This window comes from Sinocyclocheilus rhinocerous, unplaced genomic scaffold, assembly GCF_001515625.1.
Source record: "Sinocyclocheilus rhinocerous isolate Xijiao unplaced genomic scaffold, SAMN03320098_v1.1 scaffold604, whole genome shotgun sequence".
NCBI classification, from domain to species: domain Eukaryota; kingdom Metazoa; phylum Chordata; class Actinopteri; order Cypriniformes; family Cyprinidae; genus Sinocyclocheilus; species Sinocyclocheilus rhinocerous.
Window position 1 is genome coordinate 797,735 of NW_015658518.1, and position 18,137 is coordinate 815,871.

The window sequence follows — 18,137 nt, forward strand, 5'->3', positions numbered from 1 at the left end:
TTTATTTTAAATTGTAAAATTATTCCACAATATTAATGTTTTTTAATATTTTTAATTGATGCAGTTGGTGACATGAACAAAGAACCTTACTAATACAAATCCTTAGAACAGTATTGCATATATCATATCAAAACAAGCACACCTTTAAACATTTGTTAATAAAATATTTTTTTTATCTGAAATATTATCTAAATATATACATTTCATAAAATGCAGTGAAGTATTTGTTTTCTCATTTACAGTGTACCAAATATAGGCTACTTTTTAAACTTGTGTCCATACAATTTAGTTTAATCCAAAATTGTACTTATTAAAGGAACACTTCATGCTTGTGTGTGGGGTCTTTATATTCCTATTCATTTTGTAAATATGGCCTAAGCCTAACAGTTTAAGAACAATCACACCAGCATAGATGAAAAACGATTAGTCCACAAATAGCTGTTGTACTCAAATGATACCAACTAACAACAGACATAGTTTTAAAGCATTGCAAGATACAGCACAACGAATTGAAATCAAAGTCATTTATACAACTAGCTTGAGTGTGCTGAATGTCTGCAATCATTCAGTCAGTGACGACTGCACAAAAACATTATAAACTGTTACAAAATGATGAACAATTGTAGTTTAGGCATAGGTTTGTGCAACGCTATAAATATATTTACCTTTTTTAAAATATTCCATTAAATCTGCTGAGATACAAGGAGCGTGAACTGAAATTCTCAGTTCCACCTGGTTCCACGCGCATGTCAGGGAAACTCATGAATATTCATGTATGCTCCGCCCACTGAAACCAAAAATCTCGTAACACCGGTGTTGTGCCGAATTCTGCACCCCTGCCAGATTATGCACCCCCTCGTTGAAGTCGCTACCTGATTGCCTAATCCCAACCCCACCCCTAATCCTAACCCCTCCCTCACACCTACTCCGAAACCTACCAATACTAGGGGGTGCATAATCTGGCAGGGTGCAAATTTCGGCACTACACTGGCGCCGCTCTCTCTCACTCACTGCGCTCCGAGCTGAGAGGTTAGGCTACTCACGGACTCAATATGCACTCTGCAATAATAACGTGATCGATGCCTACAGTCCACGCTGATAGCTGTTCCAGGGCAGTTTTTTAGTTCTCATCACCATATACATTAGACGCTGGTGCATCTCTGATTTGTTGTTGGTCTACCATTACGCTCGTATTTCTTCTTCGCTGGGAATTACAATTTCCGTTCATCTGACCATCCGCAATCTGGGAAGCGCCTGTCTGGAGGTACTGCCGCTCCGGTAAGCCAAAGTGGTAAACAGCCACAGTGTAGGTATGAATTTCGATCTTTTGTATGTTTAAAAAAATTGTGTGCCAGAGTATCGATAACGTCTCGCGGCCGGAAATATCGCTATAAATCGGCAGATCGATTTATTGTCCCACCCCTACTTATGAGAGCAGATTTTATCACAATTTTGCAGTAAAAATAGCCTACTGATATTTTGTTCTTGTTGTTTTGGAAAGTTTTTCTTATTCAACGTGGGAACCAAGATCATTTTCATGCAGTTTTTTTTCCACATCTAAGACGGATCACTTTGTTGCACATGAAAAATTCAGTTCTGTGTCATTTTTAGATCTGAACTTTTCAAGGTCAGCAGTCATTGTCGACAGATACGTGCATGTCTTACAGTATTTGCCAAAGCTGTTTTTCAGGAAACATTTCTTGGTTGAGGCGAACAAAAAAGCTTCCTCATAATTTGAATATTGATCATCCAAACAATCTGACACTCTTTGTTTCGTAATTGACTCAGAGGAACTTGTGGTTATTTTTAGTCTTTGTTTCAAGTTTAAGTCACTTTGAGTTTCAAGGCCACTTTTATACCAACCCTGAATGATATCAGGAGCACAAAAAACAGACCTCTTTCATTTCACTTCTGCACAGAGAGTGTATTTACCAGAACACTGTTAGTATTGCATGTTCTCGCTACTCAACTGAAGTTTGCACACAGTATGGCTTCCAAGCAATTAGATAAAACGAACTGCTTTTGAAACCGCTTTATTCCCATCCTTCTTTTCTCCTCTGCAGCCGTTGGTAGCCACAGTCCTGATGAGCAAGGTCGTCACAATGAGAAGTTGAGTCGTGGATGCAGATTCAGCAATAAGAGCCTTACTGGAGTAAATGGAAGAGTTTCAGGTCGACGGCCACCACTGCATCCCAAACCACAAGGTATGGAGATATGTGCACAATATGCACGCACACATAACTCCTTCCATAATTCCACAGAAGTACATGCTAAACTGTCTATGGTGGTCTTTATGGCATCTATGGTTCCATGAAGAACCTTTTAATATCCCTGGAACCTTCCCATTGCACAAAAGGTTCCTTATAGTGGAAAAAAAGGTTGGTTAGATTATTACAGTTTTCTTCACACTAAGAAATAAATGGTTCTTTTAAGAACTGTTCACTTTGGAGAATCCCAAAATGGTTTTATGGCATCATTGTTAAACCTCTTTCTAGAACCTTATTTTACACACAAACATGTCTTTCCCTTTACAACAGGCCCTGAACACTGAACGTTACCGTTAACCGGATTCAAACCAGCATGGCTACTGATTAATGCTGAAAAACACTGCTGTAATAAGTACGGCACCCTCAGAGCATCCTTGAACCCGAGCTCGATCACTAAGCAGATTGTCTGTCGTGTTTGAAAAGTGTGAATGATTTCCTAGTGATAAGAGTAACAGTTAAACATTTGTAAAGTTCTTTTGCTTTTTTTTTTTTTTAAAAAAAGGTCAGCTCTATCATTTCAGACCCTAAAATTATACGATGTCATCGCTCTGCATATTTGCTGAAAAGTATTCTGAACATCGACTGCAGATATATGATTGTTGGTTTCAAAATGCTTCACAGATAGGCATTGAGCCGGAACAGGGTTCCTCCTACATAGAACCGTTTTTTATGTATCTCTGTATTCTCATGTAAAATTAAAGGCAAAAAGCCCACTGACATAAACCTCAAAGACCACACTTACTGAATTAGAGATGTATGAAATGAGAGGGGCGGCCACTATTTATATTGGGACAGACTAGATGGAGCCGTGAGCTCTGCAATATCTCCACCCCATCAGACTTAGGGTGCTTTCACACCTGGCCCGTTGTTTCGGAACCTGGCGCGTTTTCCCCCTTAGCTCAGTTCATTTGGGCATATGTGAACACGGCAATCGCGCTCGGATCCGCGCCAAATCAATCGGTCCGAGATCGCCTGAACGAGGTGGTCTCGGCTCGATTGAAAACGAACTCTAGAGCTTCCTGATGAATCCTGGACTCCTGCTCAAAATGGTAAATTAATATTAGGACAGCTACAAAAAAAAACAACAACAATAAGCCCGCAAAGCTGTTGTCGTTCCATCCTGACGGATGACAGCTGTGACAGCTAAGTGGAATCCCGGAAAATAAACCGTGAAATGTTGACCAATGAGAGAACGGTTTACTCGCGTGTGACTTGTATTAGCAAATTTGGTCCATTTAGAAACTTTGCCGTGTGAAAGCGAACCGCACCAAGAATAAAAAGCAACATTGTAATAATTTTAATCCCTGTTTCGGAACAAAGCAATCGATCTATAGGTGTGAAAGCACCCTTCGATTAGCTGTGATTTGCTCTCCGCAGGTAGAGACAGACTCTTTGGCTTCAAGATGCACTTCATCTCATCTTGCAGGGTATTATCAGGTTCCATTACAACATACTAAAGCTACACTGCCACCTTGTGACGATTACAACTTCCAGTATAATAGCACTAAACCATGGACGTCCAGTCCTTCTCTTGGAGGGCCTTCTCTTGGAGTTTAGCTCCAACACACTTTCTTGGAAGTTTCTATTGAGTCTGAAGACCTTGATTAGCTGATTCAGGTGTGTTTCATTGGGCTTGGAGCGAAACTCTGCAGGACAGTGGCCCTCCCTGCAATAAACTAAGTGCTTCCTTAAAATAACTTCACTATTAGGGGTTTTCCCACATATATGTTCTATTTGGGCACTTTGTTTTACACTTCCTTACATGCGGTTAGAGGTGCAGTGAAAGCTCAGGGCGGGTTTGCCCTTAAGCAAGACACTTAAAGGGATAGTTCACCCAGAAATGAAAATTCTGTCATTAATTACACACCCTTATGTCGTTCCAAACCTGTAAAACCTTCGTTCATCTTCGGAACACAAATTAAGATATTTTTGATGAAATCCGAGAGCTTACTGACCCTCCATAGACAGCAATGCAACTGAAATGTTCCCAGGCCCAGAAACATTTTTAAAATAGTCCATGTGGCATCAGTGGCTACGCCTTGTTTGCAAGTAGAGGAATGCACATGCATGTGTCATGGCACTGTAGCGAACGTGACAATAGCTATGTTTCCATCACCCTAATTTAATGCGCATTTTGAAGTATCGCATGAGAAACAAGTGATGGAAAGCGTGGTAGTTCCCCTGCTGTGTATGGAGGGTCAGACAGCTCTTGGATTTCATCAGAAATATCTTAATTTGTGCTCTGAAGATTAATAAAGGTCTTAATGGGTTTGGAACAACATGAGGGTGAGTAATTAGCGACAGAATTTTCATTTTTGGGTGAACTATCCCATTAACAATGGCGATTGTGGAACCTGATTCCACTCACGCTGGTCGTGCAATGATTTTCTTGGATTGTGTACAGTAAATATCGGCTTTGTTACATTAGCATGCAAACATAATCTTTGTCCTCTTTGTGACTTTTCCCGCAGTGCCTCCTAAGCCAGCACACCTTCAGAGTCCGGTGACGGAAGTCTCCTTTCCTCTGGCTGCTGGAACGTCACCCATCAGTCCCAACATGGATGGAGGAGGAGTAGGAGGAGCAATAGGGAAGGGCCTAGTGTCCAACCTCATCAGTCGCTTTGAGGAGAACCGGTAAACTTGCGATCAATATCTACCTCTCTTTCCTCTGTTCATGGATTTGTAGATGCTGACATTCTCTAACATAAGTTCATTGATCTTGTTTTGCTTTTGCAAAAGTATACTTTGAAAGTGTTTTCACGTTAGTACACTACCCTTCAAAAGTGTGGGTCAATACGATTTTTTTTAGATGTTTTTAAAAAAGACGTCTCACCAAGGATGCATTTATTTAATCAAAAATACAGTAAAAACAGTAATATTATGAAATATTATTGCAAAATTATAGTAACTGTTTTTATATATTTAAAAAATAATTTATCCCTGTGATGACAAAGCTGAATTTTCAGCATCATTACTCCAGTCGTCAGTGTCGCATGATCCTTCAAAAATCATTCTAATATGCTGATTTGACGCTCACACAGTTTTTCTTCTTAATATTTTGGTGGAAACCATGATACATTTTGTCAGCATTCTTTGATGAATAGAAAATTTAGAATCAAAAGAACTGCATATATGAAGTAGAAAACTCTTGTAACATTATACATTTCCTTACTGTCACTTTTGATCAATTTAATGCATCTTTGCTGAATAAAAGTATTAATTTCTTTTAAAAAATTATGTTTGTGCGATATAGAGAGAAATGCTGTGAAATCAGAGTCAGATGTGTAACGTGATTAAATTACTGTAAAGGAATGTCTGCACTGACATTGCACAAGAATATAAAAAAGAAGAAGCTAGTTTTTACTCTAACGTTCTGTTAAGTGTTTCTCAAGAACTGGTATTGTATGAGACATTTGCTGTTGTGTGTGATAAAACTTCAACACTGGAGGTAAGATTGATTTATCAATTTATGTCTAGCCATCTATTCTTCACTGTTACTTCGTGCACAACTAATTTGAAAGTGCTTAAAGCTGGTGTTATTCAACAAAGTGCAATGATTTATACTTTATAATGGCTCATGCCTTATGTTTTACTGCAGCCAATAGAGCTGTTTAGTCATTTGTAGGCCGACCCGGAAGGCTAATTCACCATGGGCTCCCTCTGGAATTTCTAATGGGTTTTTAAGAGTAAAATAAGATCTGTGGTTCACATTATTGGAAGAGACTTTCACATTTTGTTCTACAACATAAATTACACACTGTCATACCTCAAACATGAATTTTGAAATCATTGAATGGTTTAAAAAGTTGCTAAATATGTCTAATTTGTCAAGCACATAAACTCATAGCTCATGTTTTTAAAGCATACAGTGCTTTCGAAATTTGAGGCGTTGTAACAGAACAATTGTGAAAGTCTCATCAAGTAACATGAAATTCGCAATATACTATATTTTTGGCAAAAGAATTTAATTTTTTGTGATTTTTGTTAATGCATTTAGTTATTTATTAAACATTGGTGTCTTCTATCACATTGCTTTTGCTGCTGTTTTATGAAATAAGCCACTTGAGGAAGTGCATTACTGTTTTTACCATGGTTACATGGGTTTAAACACTACAAACGCCCCTTAACCATGATGAATTCAGAGTGAAGCATTGGTTTACTGCATAAAATTCACTCCTTTCATCTGCTATAAGTCTAGCTCAGCATCGGTGTAGTCAGGTCATATGAAACCATATGGCCACAGTAACAAAATGGACTGACCATTAACCCCAGTTCCTCACAAATAAATCCCTGCAAGCCCTTATCCTGTTTTGCCTGCCGGTCTAGTGCCATTGTGTTGTGTGTGGGTCAGAATCTGTGCAGGAATTCATCCTGTAAGCTCTGGAGCAAAGTAAGAGTGCACGAGTTGATTGACGAGTAAACCGGGGTCTGATAACTCCTGCAGCTGTCTGGCCTAGGCCAAGACGTACTTATGAATGCTGACCCAAGAGCCGTGACCTCAGACAACTGCATGTGGTTGGTTTACAACCTCATGGGAAAAAAACTATGAAATCCATACTGCCATGCTTGTGTGGCTTCATTTGATAGCTTAATTTTGTTTTCCTGAAATACCTTGTTTGTAACTAGGTTTCATCATACCAGATTACAAAGACTTAGCTTTTGTTCTTTGCATGGGACAGATTTGAAAAGTTTTGAGTCATGCACTGAACAAAATATTAGATAGCACATCTCAGCAGTCCAGAGCTCAACGGTGTATTAATAGCTGTCTGTAATCTGGAGTGTTCACTGTAGTGCTCCGTACCCTCAGATCCACATCTCCATTCTCTATCTCACAGGAAATGCTATCTGATCTAGAGGGCAGGTGGGCCGTAGACAGGGAAACAGCTGGAGGTGCAGGATATCTGTGTGTGTGTGTGTGTGTTTGTGTGCGTGTGCGTGTGCATGAACCACAAAGCCTTATATTGTGGCTTAATTTTGTTCGGTTTATGCACGCTTATGTGAAGTTATGAATGGATCATGTTTTTACAGTTTGCTTAAATGGAGTTTTGATGATTATTAGGGATGCACAATATATCAGTGACCATATTGCCAACATTATCATTTTTTATATCAGTATTGGTCTGGATAAGAAACTAATGTTATCAAGACTTTTTTTTCCCCCCTATTTTTTTCTATACCATATTTTAAGCTAAACAATTATTCATCTTCTCTATTGTACATTGTAATATTCTAATGCCTGATTTTACTTGTAAAATGCTTATACAGAAACAAAAATAAGCTTAAATTGGGCTTTAGAATTGAACACATTTTTTTAATGGATAAACTCAAAATATCATATCATATCAGTTATGATATGATATAAAAAAAATATTGATATATATGGTATAAAATATTAAATATTGGGATTTTATATTGATGATTCTATATTGTGCATCTCTGTTATTTATCGTTCATCAGTCAAAAAAGTATTCTTATTACACGGCGCTCTGGAATACTTGATTCTGATTGAACCATCACTATAAGTGACCCACTCATTTTGAGTTGCAATGAAGCATTTGCGGAGATTCGATTCTAAGAGAAAAAAAACTTGTTTTATGATATTTTTTTAAGGAACAAAGTCTCAGCTTTCAAATTATATTAATTGCTTGGTAACACTTTGCAATAATTTTACATTTGTCAACCTTAGTTACCATGAACTAACAATTCAAATAATTCTAAAGCATTTCTTATTCTTAATGTTAATTTTGACATTTACTAATAGATTAATAAAATTAAATGTTGTATTTGTGCATAAAACTTAAAATATTTTTCTTGTCAAAGCAGCTCAAATTGATAGAGCTGGTCTTATAGTAATAATTTCAACTCAAATCAATATTTCATGTCCATTTATTTATTTATTTATTTATTTATTTATTTATTAAGCAGCCGTGTAATAACTGGGATCCTGTCCAGTCATCCTGTCATCATCACAAAACCAGACTGTCTGGGTGCACTGTACATGATCTCTTACATAATTTATAGTTTGCTCCCACTGTTCCTGAAAGCATTTTGTTCAAAAGAGAAAGACCGTCTCGCTCTCTTGAGTGTGTAAATGTGTGTTCTTGCATGTTGGCATGTGTTCTGAAGTAGGGCAGCCGTGTCTCACGGGACACTCTGCAGCCGCGTTCTACCTCTCCTCACACTCTCTGTTCCTCCCATCCTCCTCCTATCCTCTTTTCCTCCACTCCTCCCATGACCCGCTCATTCACACGTCCCCTGCAGACGCACACATCGCTGCCCCACAAGACAGAGGAAGTTTGTTCAACACTTCTTTTAATGCCATCACATTCTCACAAACAACACATCTTTCTCTTTCTGTTCGCCAACTGTAAAAGTTAGTTGTCTTTTGGAGTTCTCGGACTCTAAAGAAGGTGACCTTCCTCTGCTTTCTCTCTCTCTCAACAGTCACACAGACAGTCGGAGGGAGGGCACTCCTCTGAAGCAGGTCAGCATATCTCCTAACTGCAGCCCGGCTCACAAAAACTACCAGAGACAGACGGAGCAGCCCACAGACTCCGGCTCTCCTGCGAACAGCCCACGCCATGCTCTCAAACCCCACAATGGGGTTCTAGCCCAAAAGAAAAGAGAACAGGGCAGGAATCGGGATATGGACGGAATTACGCACGACATGGTTCCGGTCGTGAGGACAGACAGGCAGGGACTGCTGAACGGAGATGCCGGCGATGTGGCTAAGAGGGAAATTATGGACGAAGACTGTGTAGATCCACCTCACGCTCACATAGAACGGGCCAAAGAGGAGGAGAGGAAAGCGCCGGAGCAGCGTGACGTTGTGATGAACAGCATCCCAGAGCAGAAGGTAAGATGGTTTTGGTATCTGAGAGGATTGGTGAGGAGTATTTTGTCTGATCCGCTCAGATTTTGTCTGTCCGTGTGAGTGTGAGTGTGTTTATGGAGTCAGTAGTGACACTGTCACACAGTTATTTGACACCTCGGGCCCGGCTGAGCAATGTGCTGTCTCATCCGCCAGATTTACATGCTGACGTTCACATTAGTCTTACAGGCCAGGCCTTCATTTCCTCTGAAGAAAACATTGCAGATGGATTAATGCTTCTAGTTTTGTTTTTTTGTTTTGTTTTTTAAATCTTGTAGATGTGGGTCAAGTAGACCTGATGACAAAATCTGTCATTATGGTACACTTACGCAATCAAGGCCTTTCTATATTGTTAGTATAGTCACGGCTAAAGGGCCACAATACAGCACAGCTTTGAGTGCATTATTGCTTTTTAAAAACAGCTGCTATATATTACCAAAATGAATTCTGTTTAATGGCATTCTTCCACTATAAGATATCGTCTCTGATGTTTACAATCAATACTTTGGACGTGCTTGACTGAAGTGTATGTTATCGTTTTAAAAACCTAAAATCTTGTGTTTAAATGCTTAGTCATGTAGTCAATAAATTGGTAAACAGATTAAAGTTGCAGTCCGTAACTTTTGCCGCTCTAGCGGTTAATAAACAGAACTGCGTTCATCTTGCGGAAGAACATTGTAGCCGGAGCTACTTCTCTCTGTTTATGTCTATGACGAATCACGCAGGTACTGGGCTACTCCGCAGCGGTACCTACCCGAACCAGTCTAAAATAGTCCAAATTAGGGATGTGTCACGATTTTCGAATATTCGATTAGTTGATTTAATTATAGAATATCGAATAGGTTGTGCGATTATTGTCTCCCCATGTTTTCCGTGCTGATGCGGTGGTGTTCATGTAAGCAGAGGGTGGCGTTGCCAATAACGCACCTAAAAGCTGCTGTCAAAGACAATAGGAGAACACATTGTCTCATCCGCACACTGTAGACTTGCGTGGCATAAAAAAAAAGACTTGCGTAGCATATAACAGTTACAGTAACTTGGGACGATGTCAAATAAGAGTTCTGTGCGGACCACAAACACCCCCGACTGGGTTAGAGATGTGGCTGAATCCGTATTCAGAAAGGCGTGGTAAACAAATAACGCGTTCTACGGAGCCACTAAAGGGACATGGTACAACGGTAGCCTGTTACATTACAGTGCATAACATTTCACTTACCACAAAAACAGAGTAAGGAGAGATGACTGATAGGATGATGGCGAATGATTTGCAGATCCTGAGCACCACTGACAAACATCTAATCTTGTAAAATGTGTGGTAAGTACTGCCGAGTGCTGCTCTGTACGTACGTGTGATCGCGAATCTCGAAAGTGAAAGTAAAAAAGCATGCGTTCAAAAGCGATTTAAATGCCCCGCATATTAATAACGGCTCCCTGATGCCCGTAGTTTATATACAGTATGATTACCCAACGATATAATTGCGACAGAAAATATTGAAGTATATTTTTCCTCCCATTTCGTATCTATTTCCATTAGGGGTTCTATTTTTTGAAATGGAAATGTCCTAGCCTTATGAGCAGTTCATTTATGCTAATCGACGGACTGTTATGTTAATAAGTGCCGTCATTCGGTTGTGTTTATTATATTAATATGTTTCAGCACGTTACAATCATTATATGGCTTGCGTTAAGGTAGCCTATCTTCTGAATTAAACAGTTTATCATACAGATTGAAAGTGTGAATCCCGTCTCTCTCCCTCTCTCTCAGGTTATGGGTGTTTGTGCGTGCATGCGGGGGAGGGGTGCGATTTTCGAATAATACCCTGCGATTTTCTAATATTATTTTTGCTTGGAATGCCCATCCCTAATAACACTTATTATAGGTGTACCGTAGTGATTCAGGACAAGCCAAAAACATGGTTTGGAAAATGGATTCATGGTGTACTCGCTTATTATATAAATTTTGTAAATTTTGAACACAAAAAACGTTACGGACTGCAGCTTTAAATAATTTGTTTTGGAACTCTTTCAATGGCTCTCTCAGTGGCACTTAAAAAGCATCCTGGCATGCACCTCCTGAAGTTCAAATACCGTACAAGACAGTTTCAGTTTGTTTTGCTTTTTTGTTTGTTTTTACATTTTTGGTTACTTAATAATAGTTCCCATACTTCCATTTGTATTCTAGTTTTAAATATTTGAATATTAATTATAATGTTTCTAGTTTTTAATTATTTATTTTATTATTATTCATATTATTTTTTAAACCATTTTTGGTCACTACATAATATGCTTGCTTCCATTTGTGTTATTTTGTAGTTGTTGTTGTTGTTGTTATTATTATTATTATTATTATTATTATTTGTTTAACATTTTTGGCCAATACATAACACAGGTGGATGTAATAGAAGTGGAATTATTTCATAGCTTTAATTATTTTAATGATAATTGCATTTTGAAATTTTGATTTAGGATATTTAATTGTTTTACATACTCATTTGATCATTATTAATAATATATTTAAATTAATATTCGTATTTTTAAATGTATTATATAAAATTTTTGGCCACTACATACAGTAATTCACTTACTTCCATTTGTGTTATATCATAGTTTTATTCATTTTAAGATTAATTAAAATGTTTATTAGATTATTTTATTGTTTTTAATTATTTATTTTATCATTAATAATATTATTTGGTTAACATTTTTTGGTCACTATATAATTTACATACATTTGTGTTATTTTATAGTTTTAATTATTTACATTGAATATAAATTATAAAAGACCAGATTTTCTGTGAATGTGACCATGCGTGAAGCTTCAGAAACACAGACCTTTAATCCTCTGTCCACACCAGTCCCTCTTTTATTGGCTTAACTTGATTCCTCTTATCCATCCTTTCATTTCCTGTCCTCTGAGGTAAGTTTCGACAATGAGCTTCTTTAGAATTGCAGTCAGCTGTGCCAAAGGCTGGACATATTGGAAGTTAGCTTGGGTTCTTTCATCAGCTAAGTGGTGGAGGGTATCTGAAATAGTTCAAAGGTTATTTATGTGAGCTCTGATAAGAAGATGTGTCTTTAAAGTGCTGACAGGCAGATAGCAGTACTGTTTGTGGGCAGTGTACATCAGGAAGTTGCTTTAACAGACCTCAGCGTGTACAGCGAGTGTATGCCAGTGGATGTTCACTTGTGTATGGGTGTGATAGACAACCTCTGAATTGGCTTTGCCCTTGACCCTTACGTTCAGAGCTCTGTTTCCCTTCAGCCCTGAGCTGAGCTGGATCTCCCACCAAAGACACATCTGCAGTGTTATAGTTCTCTCTCAGCAAACTCAACAAAAATGTGTTGTATAATTTAAGTTATAGCGAGCCCAAAGCTCAGAACTTTAGACAATCTGAATTATTTATAGTGTCTCAAGAAGAGCTGGCAAAGGTAAAGTAAAATATGAACTTGGACCGCTTTTCATTTTAAAGAGTGAATAGAGGTCATATTCCACCCTAAAAATAAAAAGGAAAAAATTATATTTTGCTAAAAGACTATTAATATTTTTGTAATTGTGGCATTATTTTGTATTTATTATTTGTTATTTATATTATTTATTATTTTCATATCATTGTATAATTATTTCTTTTATATTTAAATGGTAAAGTATGTAAATGAGTATTTGTAGTAATGCTTTTATACTGTTTGTTTTTAAAAAAAATTGTCATAAATATTTTATGTACAATGTTTTTTTTTTTGTTTTTTTTTGGTGTTAAATATGACATTATTCACCATCAAAGATCTTTAAAAACCAACATTTGCATGAAGCAAATATGTAAAAAATGATGTCGATTTGTGTTTATGTATTTATGTTAAAATTGAACTTCTTTTATTTAGGAAACTAATGAGCAGAAGCTCTACAAGATAGCAAACGAACTTCTGCAGACAGAGAAGGCTTATGTTACACGACTCAACTTATTAGATAAGGTAAGGGCTCATATTGTTTTTCATGAAAGCATTTTTTTTTTTTTTTTTTGCTTTTTCAAAGACTGACCAAACTCTTGCAAGGCCCTGAGTATGTTAAATATAGTAGTATGCACACAGACCATACATCATCTAACTCTGGCCATGCAGGTGTTTTATGCCAAGCTGTTAGAAGAAGCAAGAAAAGACGCGTTCCCCATGGATGTGGTGAAAAACATATTTTCCAACATCTCTTCCATTAATACCTTCCACAGCCAGTTCCTTCTGCCTGACCTGGAACAACGCATGGGAGAATGGTAAGACGTTCACACTCTCTCTTCTCAGACATTGTGTTTGGTTTAATCGGTAGGAATATGGTCTTATTGCTCTGAGACTTTTCCTCAAGGACGTCGACACCTCGCATTGGGGACATCCTACAGAAACTCACTCCCTTTCTGAAGATGTACGCTGAATATGTGAGGAACTTTGATCATGCCATGGATCTGCTGAAGCAATGGACGGACCGATCGCCTCCATTTAAAGCCATCATTCTGGAAATCCAGGTGAACATTGATGTGTATAGTCTTACGGCGCTTTCACACCTGTAGATCCATTGCTTTCTTCCGAAACAGGGATTAAAATTATTACAATGTTGCTTTTTATTCTTGGTGCGGTTCGCTTTCACACGGCAATGTTTCTAAACGGACCAAATTTGTTCATACAAGTCACGCACGAGTAAACCGTTCTCTCATTGGTCAAAGTTTCACGGTTTATTTTCCGGGATTCCACTTAGCTGTCACAGCTGTCATCCGTCAGGATGGAACGACAACAGCTTCACGAGCTTATTGTTGTTGTTTTTTTGTAGATGTCGTTATATTAACTTTTAACTTTGAGCAGGAGTCCAGTATTCATCGGGAAAACATTTTTTAAAAATGCACTTACTAGGAAGAAGAGCAATAAGACAGCATTATATAATGAAAAAGTGCACTTTGATTTTGAATGGCGAAGACGTGCTCACCCACAGACATTCACAGGTTCATTTTGAAGTATTAGCAAAACAACAAAGCTAATGCTTTTCACAGAACTTACGGTTAATAAGGATGTTGGTAGATTTTAGTACTGATATAATGGAAAAAAATAGCCAAATTAGGGCTGATTTAATCAGCCTGACTATCTTTACTCTTTGTTGATATACAGTGTCTGTTTGTTTTTGCCGCCTTTAGTGTTTGTAGATTGACGTGTCTGTGTTTGTGTGTTCAGAGTCAAGAAGTGTGTGGAAGTCTGACACTGCAGCACCACATGTTGGAGCCCGTTCAGAGAGTGCCACGATACGAGATGCTGCTCAAAGACTATCTGAAGAAACTTCCTCAGGATCACATAGACCGGCGGGATGCTGAAAGTGAGTTCAGGAGTGAGCAGATTCCTAAACCAGATGTCAAACATGACCTTTTCGAAATGTGAAATATTTGTCTCTGCAGAGTCTTTAGAGATCATTGCCATGGCTGCCACTCATTCCAACACTGCCATTAGGAAAACAGTGAGTGTTCTTTATCTGCTGTACAAATGAATTTCTAGATTACGTTTAACAATCCTTTTTCAAAGAGTCAGTCACGTAATAACTGACTCTCATTTGAATAACATCTTCCAAAAATGTCAGAAATGTTTGTCAGGCTAAAATGACGTATTATTAAGTGCTTTTCTCTTGAAACCTACAGTATATTCAAGATTGTTTTGTGCTCTTTCTCGTTATACTGTCTTCTGTCTCTTAGGAAAACCTTAAGAAATTGCTGGAGATTTATGAGATGCTGGGGGAGGAAGAGAACATTGTGAACCCTTCGAATGAGTTAATAAAAGAGGGTCATATTCTGAAGCTGGCAGCAAGAAACACTTCAGCCATGGACAGATATCTCTTCCTAGTAAGTCCATGCTGGCCATTGATGAGTTCTGATTATAGTAGCATTTGTCAATGTATTATTATAAATCTCTATGAACTTTACCCACAGTTCAACAACATGCTGCTGTACTGCGTTCCAAAGTTCAGCTTGGTGGGACAGAAGTTTACGGTTCGCACACGTATCGGCATTGATGGCATGACGGTGACGGAGACGTACAATGATGATTATCCTCACACCTTTCAGGTTTCTGGAAAGGAACGGACACTGGAGCTGCAGGCCAGGTACAGACAGGAACAACTGTGCTTGCGTTCATAGTGCATACTGTGTATTCTTCAATAGTGGGTGTTTTTAATGGTTGTCTTAGGGTAAATGGTTTTAACTGTTGCCTTATTACAGCTCTGAACAGGATAAAGAAAGCTGGATAAAGGTAAAAATGTAATATCAATGTTGATTAATAATCAAGTCATTGGAAGTCCATTTTTAAAATGTCTTCATTTGTGTTTTAGGCGTTCCAGGAAACGATACACATCTATCTCCAGAAAAATGAGACCTTTAAGTCAGCATTCAAAGATGTAGAAGTAACGGTCAGTGTGTGTCTTCTTAGAAGTGTTATAGAAGAGCATATTTAGAATGTTGAATTATTTAAATGAACAATTAAATGACACATTTTTAATTATTTAAATTAATAATTAAATAAAAATTATTTAAATTAATACAATATTGAATTATTTAAATATGATTTAAATAAACAATTAAATGAAATTTTTTTTTGTTATTTAAATTATTCACATTAATAATTAAATTAATATTATTTAAATTAATAAAAGATGAAATGGTAAGACAGAAAATATGTGAGGTGATTTTTTTTATTTCATGCAAACTTAACCTAATTTTTCAGCTTTTAAAAACTATTATTTATTAGTTTTTAAAATGATTTATATTAATTTAGCCATTGTATCATGTCTCAATTCTATAAATAAGTACTGCATGAATGGTAATGCTAGTTTAATTTGATGTTTAAATCTTATTGTGTAAGTCCGAGGTTCATGTTTTGTGCATATGTTCTTATGTGTGCACATAATGCAGGACTATAGAGTCATAGTAGTCCAGATTTGTTTGTTTTTATTGTTTACACATGTCTATATTTCTGTGTAGGATCTCAAGATATCAGAACTGGGTAAAAGAGCTCCTCGCTGGATTCGAGACAATGAGGTGACCATGTGCATGAGGTGCAAAGAGGCCTTTAATGCCTTAATGCGCAGGAGACATCACTGTCGGGCCTGTGGATACGTAAGCAGCAGCAAACCAAAAACATTCTGTTTTCACAATTTCAAAATGCTTGTCATGTGCTGAAATGTCTATATCATTCAGGTGGTCTGCGGGAAGTGCTCAGACTACAAAGCCCCACTGGAATATGATGGGAATAGGATGAACAAGGTGTGCAAAGACTGTAACTCCATTCTGACAGGCCATATAGACAGTGAGGAGAGGGAGGGCAAGAAGAAGGGCATTCTAGAGGTGAGTTCAGGATCATGTGACCTGGGGTCAGAGCTGCATTCCTTAATGTATCAATGACCACACACTGTACTGTCAGAAAAAAAGGACATCATATAACCTTTATATATATACAGTTACGGAAGAAAATCCGACGTCCACGAACTGTTGCGGTGAATTCGGCAGCGGTAAGATCGGTCGGTAACACTTTATAATAACTTGCGGTAACCAGTCATTAACAAACATTCAGTAATGCTTAACAGATCAGTTGATGTACATTCATGAGTATGTATGAAAAAATACAAACTCAAGTTTCATTTCTAACTAATTTACATGAACTAATGATCTGTTTAGCATCATGTAATGCAATAATGTTAATATTATCAATAAAGCTTATTATAAAGTGTTACCAATGGTACCCTGATGTTTTAACGTTCTGGTTTGGTAACACTTTAGAAGAGGGAGCAAAGCTACAAAGATTATGGAAATAATTTTTAAAATACATTTGTGAAGTATCAGTTTTGCTTGTTCCCTGTTCTAAATTGTCACTTTGTGCATCATTGAAGCAAACTGACTTTTGATGAAGTGCGCTGGCTTATCACAAATACTGAAAAACTGAACCCTTTCCTTTGACCTTCTTTTTGTTTTATTCACTTTCAGTGAATGTCAGTCATATTTCACCTCAAAATTACAATAAAAAAAATAATAATTTTGCATAAATTAAATGAAGGCTTATTTTTATTGAATCCAGTTTTTTTGCACTTTAGTTTGAATTTTTTATTTGTCATTGTTATTTTGTACATTGTTGATGACTGTCATTACATGAGTTTTTCTATTTTTGAAATCAGCAATTTAACAAATACTTCAATATATATTTTACAATATATATATAGTATACATTCCAAGCAAATACTTCAATAATTAGGTCCATAAAGTTTTTTCCCCCATGTTTATTTAAGCAAATTATAAGTTAAAAAAATAAGTTAAACTATGAAATAATAAGACAAAAATAAGTTAAACTATGAAACAACCATAATAATTCATTAGCTAATACTTCAAACCACACACACACACACACACATATATACAGTATCTCACAGAAGTGAGTACACCCCCACATTTTTGTAAATATTTTATTATACCTTTTCATGTGACAACACTGAAGAAATGACACTTTGCTACAATGTAAAGTAGTGAGTGTACAGCTTGTATAACAGTGTAAATTTGCTGTCCCCTCAAAATAACTCAACACACAGCCATTAATGTCTAAACCGCTGGCCACAAAAGTGAGTACACCCCTAAGTGAAAATGTCCAAATTGGGCCCAATTAGCCATTTTCTCTCCCCGGTGTCATGTGACTCAGTGTTACAAGGTCTCAGGTGTGAATGGGGAGCAGGTGTGTTAAATTTGGTGTTATCGCTCTCACTCTCTCATACTGCTCACTGGAAGTTCAACATGGCACCTCATGGCAAAAAACTCTCTGAGGATCTGAAAAAAAGAATTGTTGCTCTACATAAAGATGGCGTAGGCTATAAGAAGATTGCCAAGACCCTGAAACTGAGCTGCAGCACGGTGGCCAAGACCATACAGCGGTTTAACCCTCTGGGGCCCGAGGGTGTTTTGGGCCCTGGAGAAGTTTTGACATGTCCTGACATTTGTGCTTTTTTC

General features: G+C 37.4%; 1 protein-coding gene across 2 annotated transcripts in view; it reads left to right on the top strand.

The window, feature by feature from the left end:
• LOC107722468 (FYVE, RhoGEF and PH domain-containing protein 4-like) overlaps window positions 1–18,137 on the top strand; it is a 45,742-nt gene that overhangs the window by 24,004 nt on the left and 3,601 nt on the right. For both annotated transcript variants that reach the window (XM_016530824.1, XM_016530823.1), the window contains 14 exons: window positions 2,064–2,204; window positions 4,739–4,901; window positions 8,712–9,123; window positions 13,015–13,104; window positions 13,252–13,397; window positions 13,487–13,643; window positions 14,341–14,479; window positions 14,559–14,617; window positions 14,850–14,996; window positions 15,084–15,256; window positions 15,372–15,402; window positions 15,482–15,559; window positions 16,131–16,265; window positions 16,347–16,493. In XM_016530824.1, coding sequence (XP_016386310.1) covers window positions 2,064–2,204; window positions 4,739–4,901; window positions 8,712–9,123; window positions 13,015–13,104; window positions 13,252–13,397; window positions 13,487–13,643; window positions 14,341–14,479; window positions 14,559–14,617; window positions 14,850–14,996; window positions 15,084–15,256; window positions 15,372–15,402; window positions 15,482–15,559; window positions 16,131–16,265; window positions 16,347–16,493 — 2,018 coding nt within the window. The remainder of the gene's footprint in view (window positions 1–2,063; window positions 2,205–4,738; window positions 4,902–8,711; window positions 9,124–13,014; window positions 13,105–13,251; window positions 13,398–13,486; window positions 13,644–14,340; window positions 14,480–14,558; window positions 14,618–14,849; window positions 14,997–15,083; window positions 15,257–15,371; window positions 15,403–15,481; window positions 15,560–16,130; window positions 16,266–16,346; window positions 16,494–18,137) is intronic.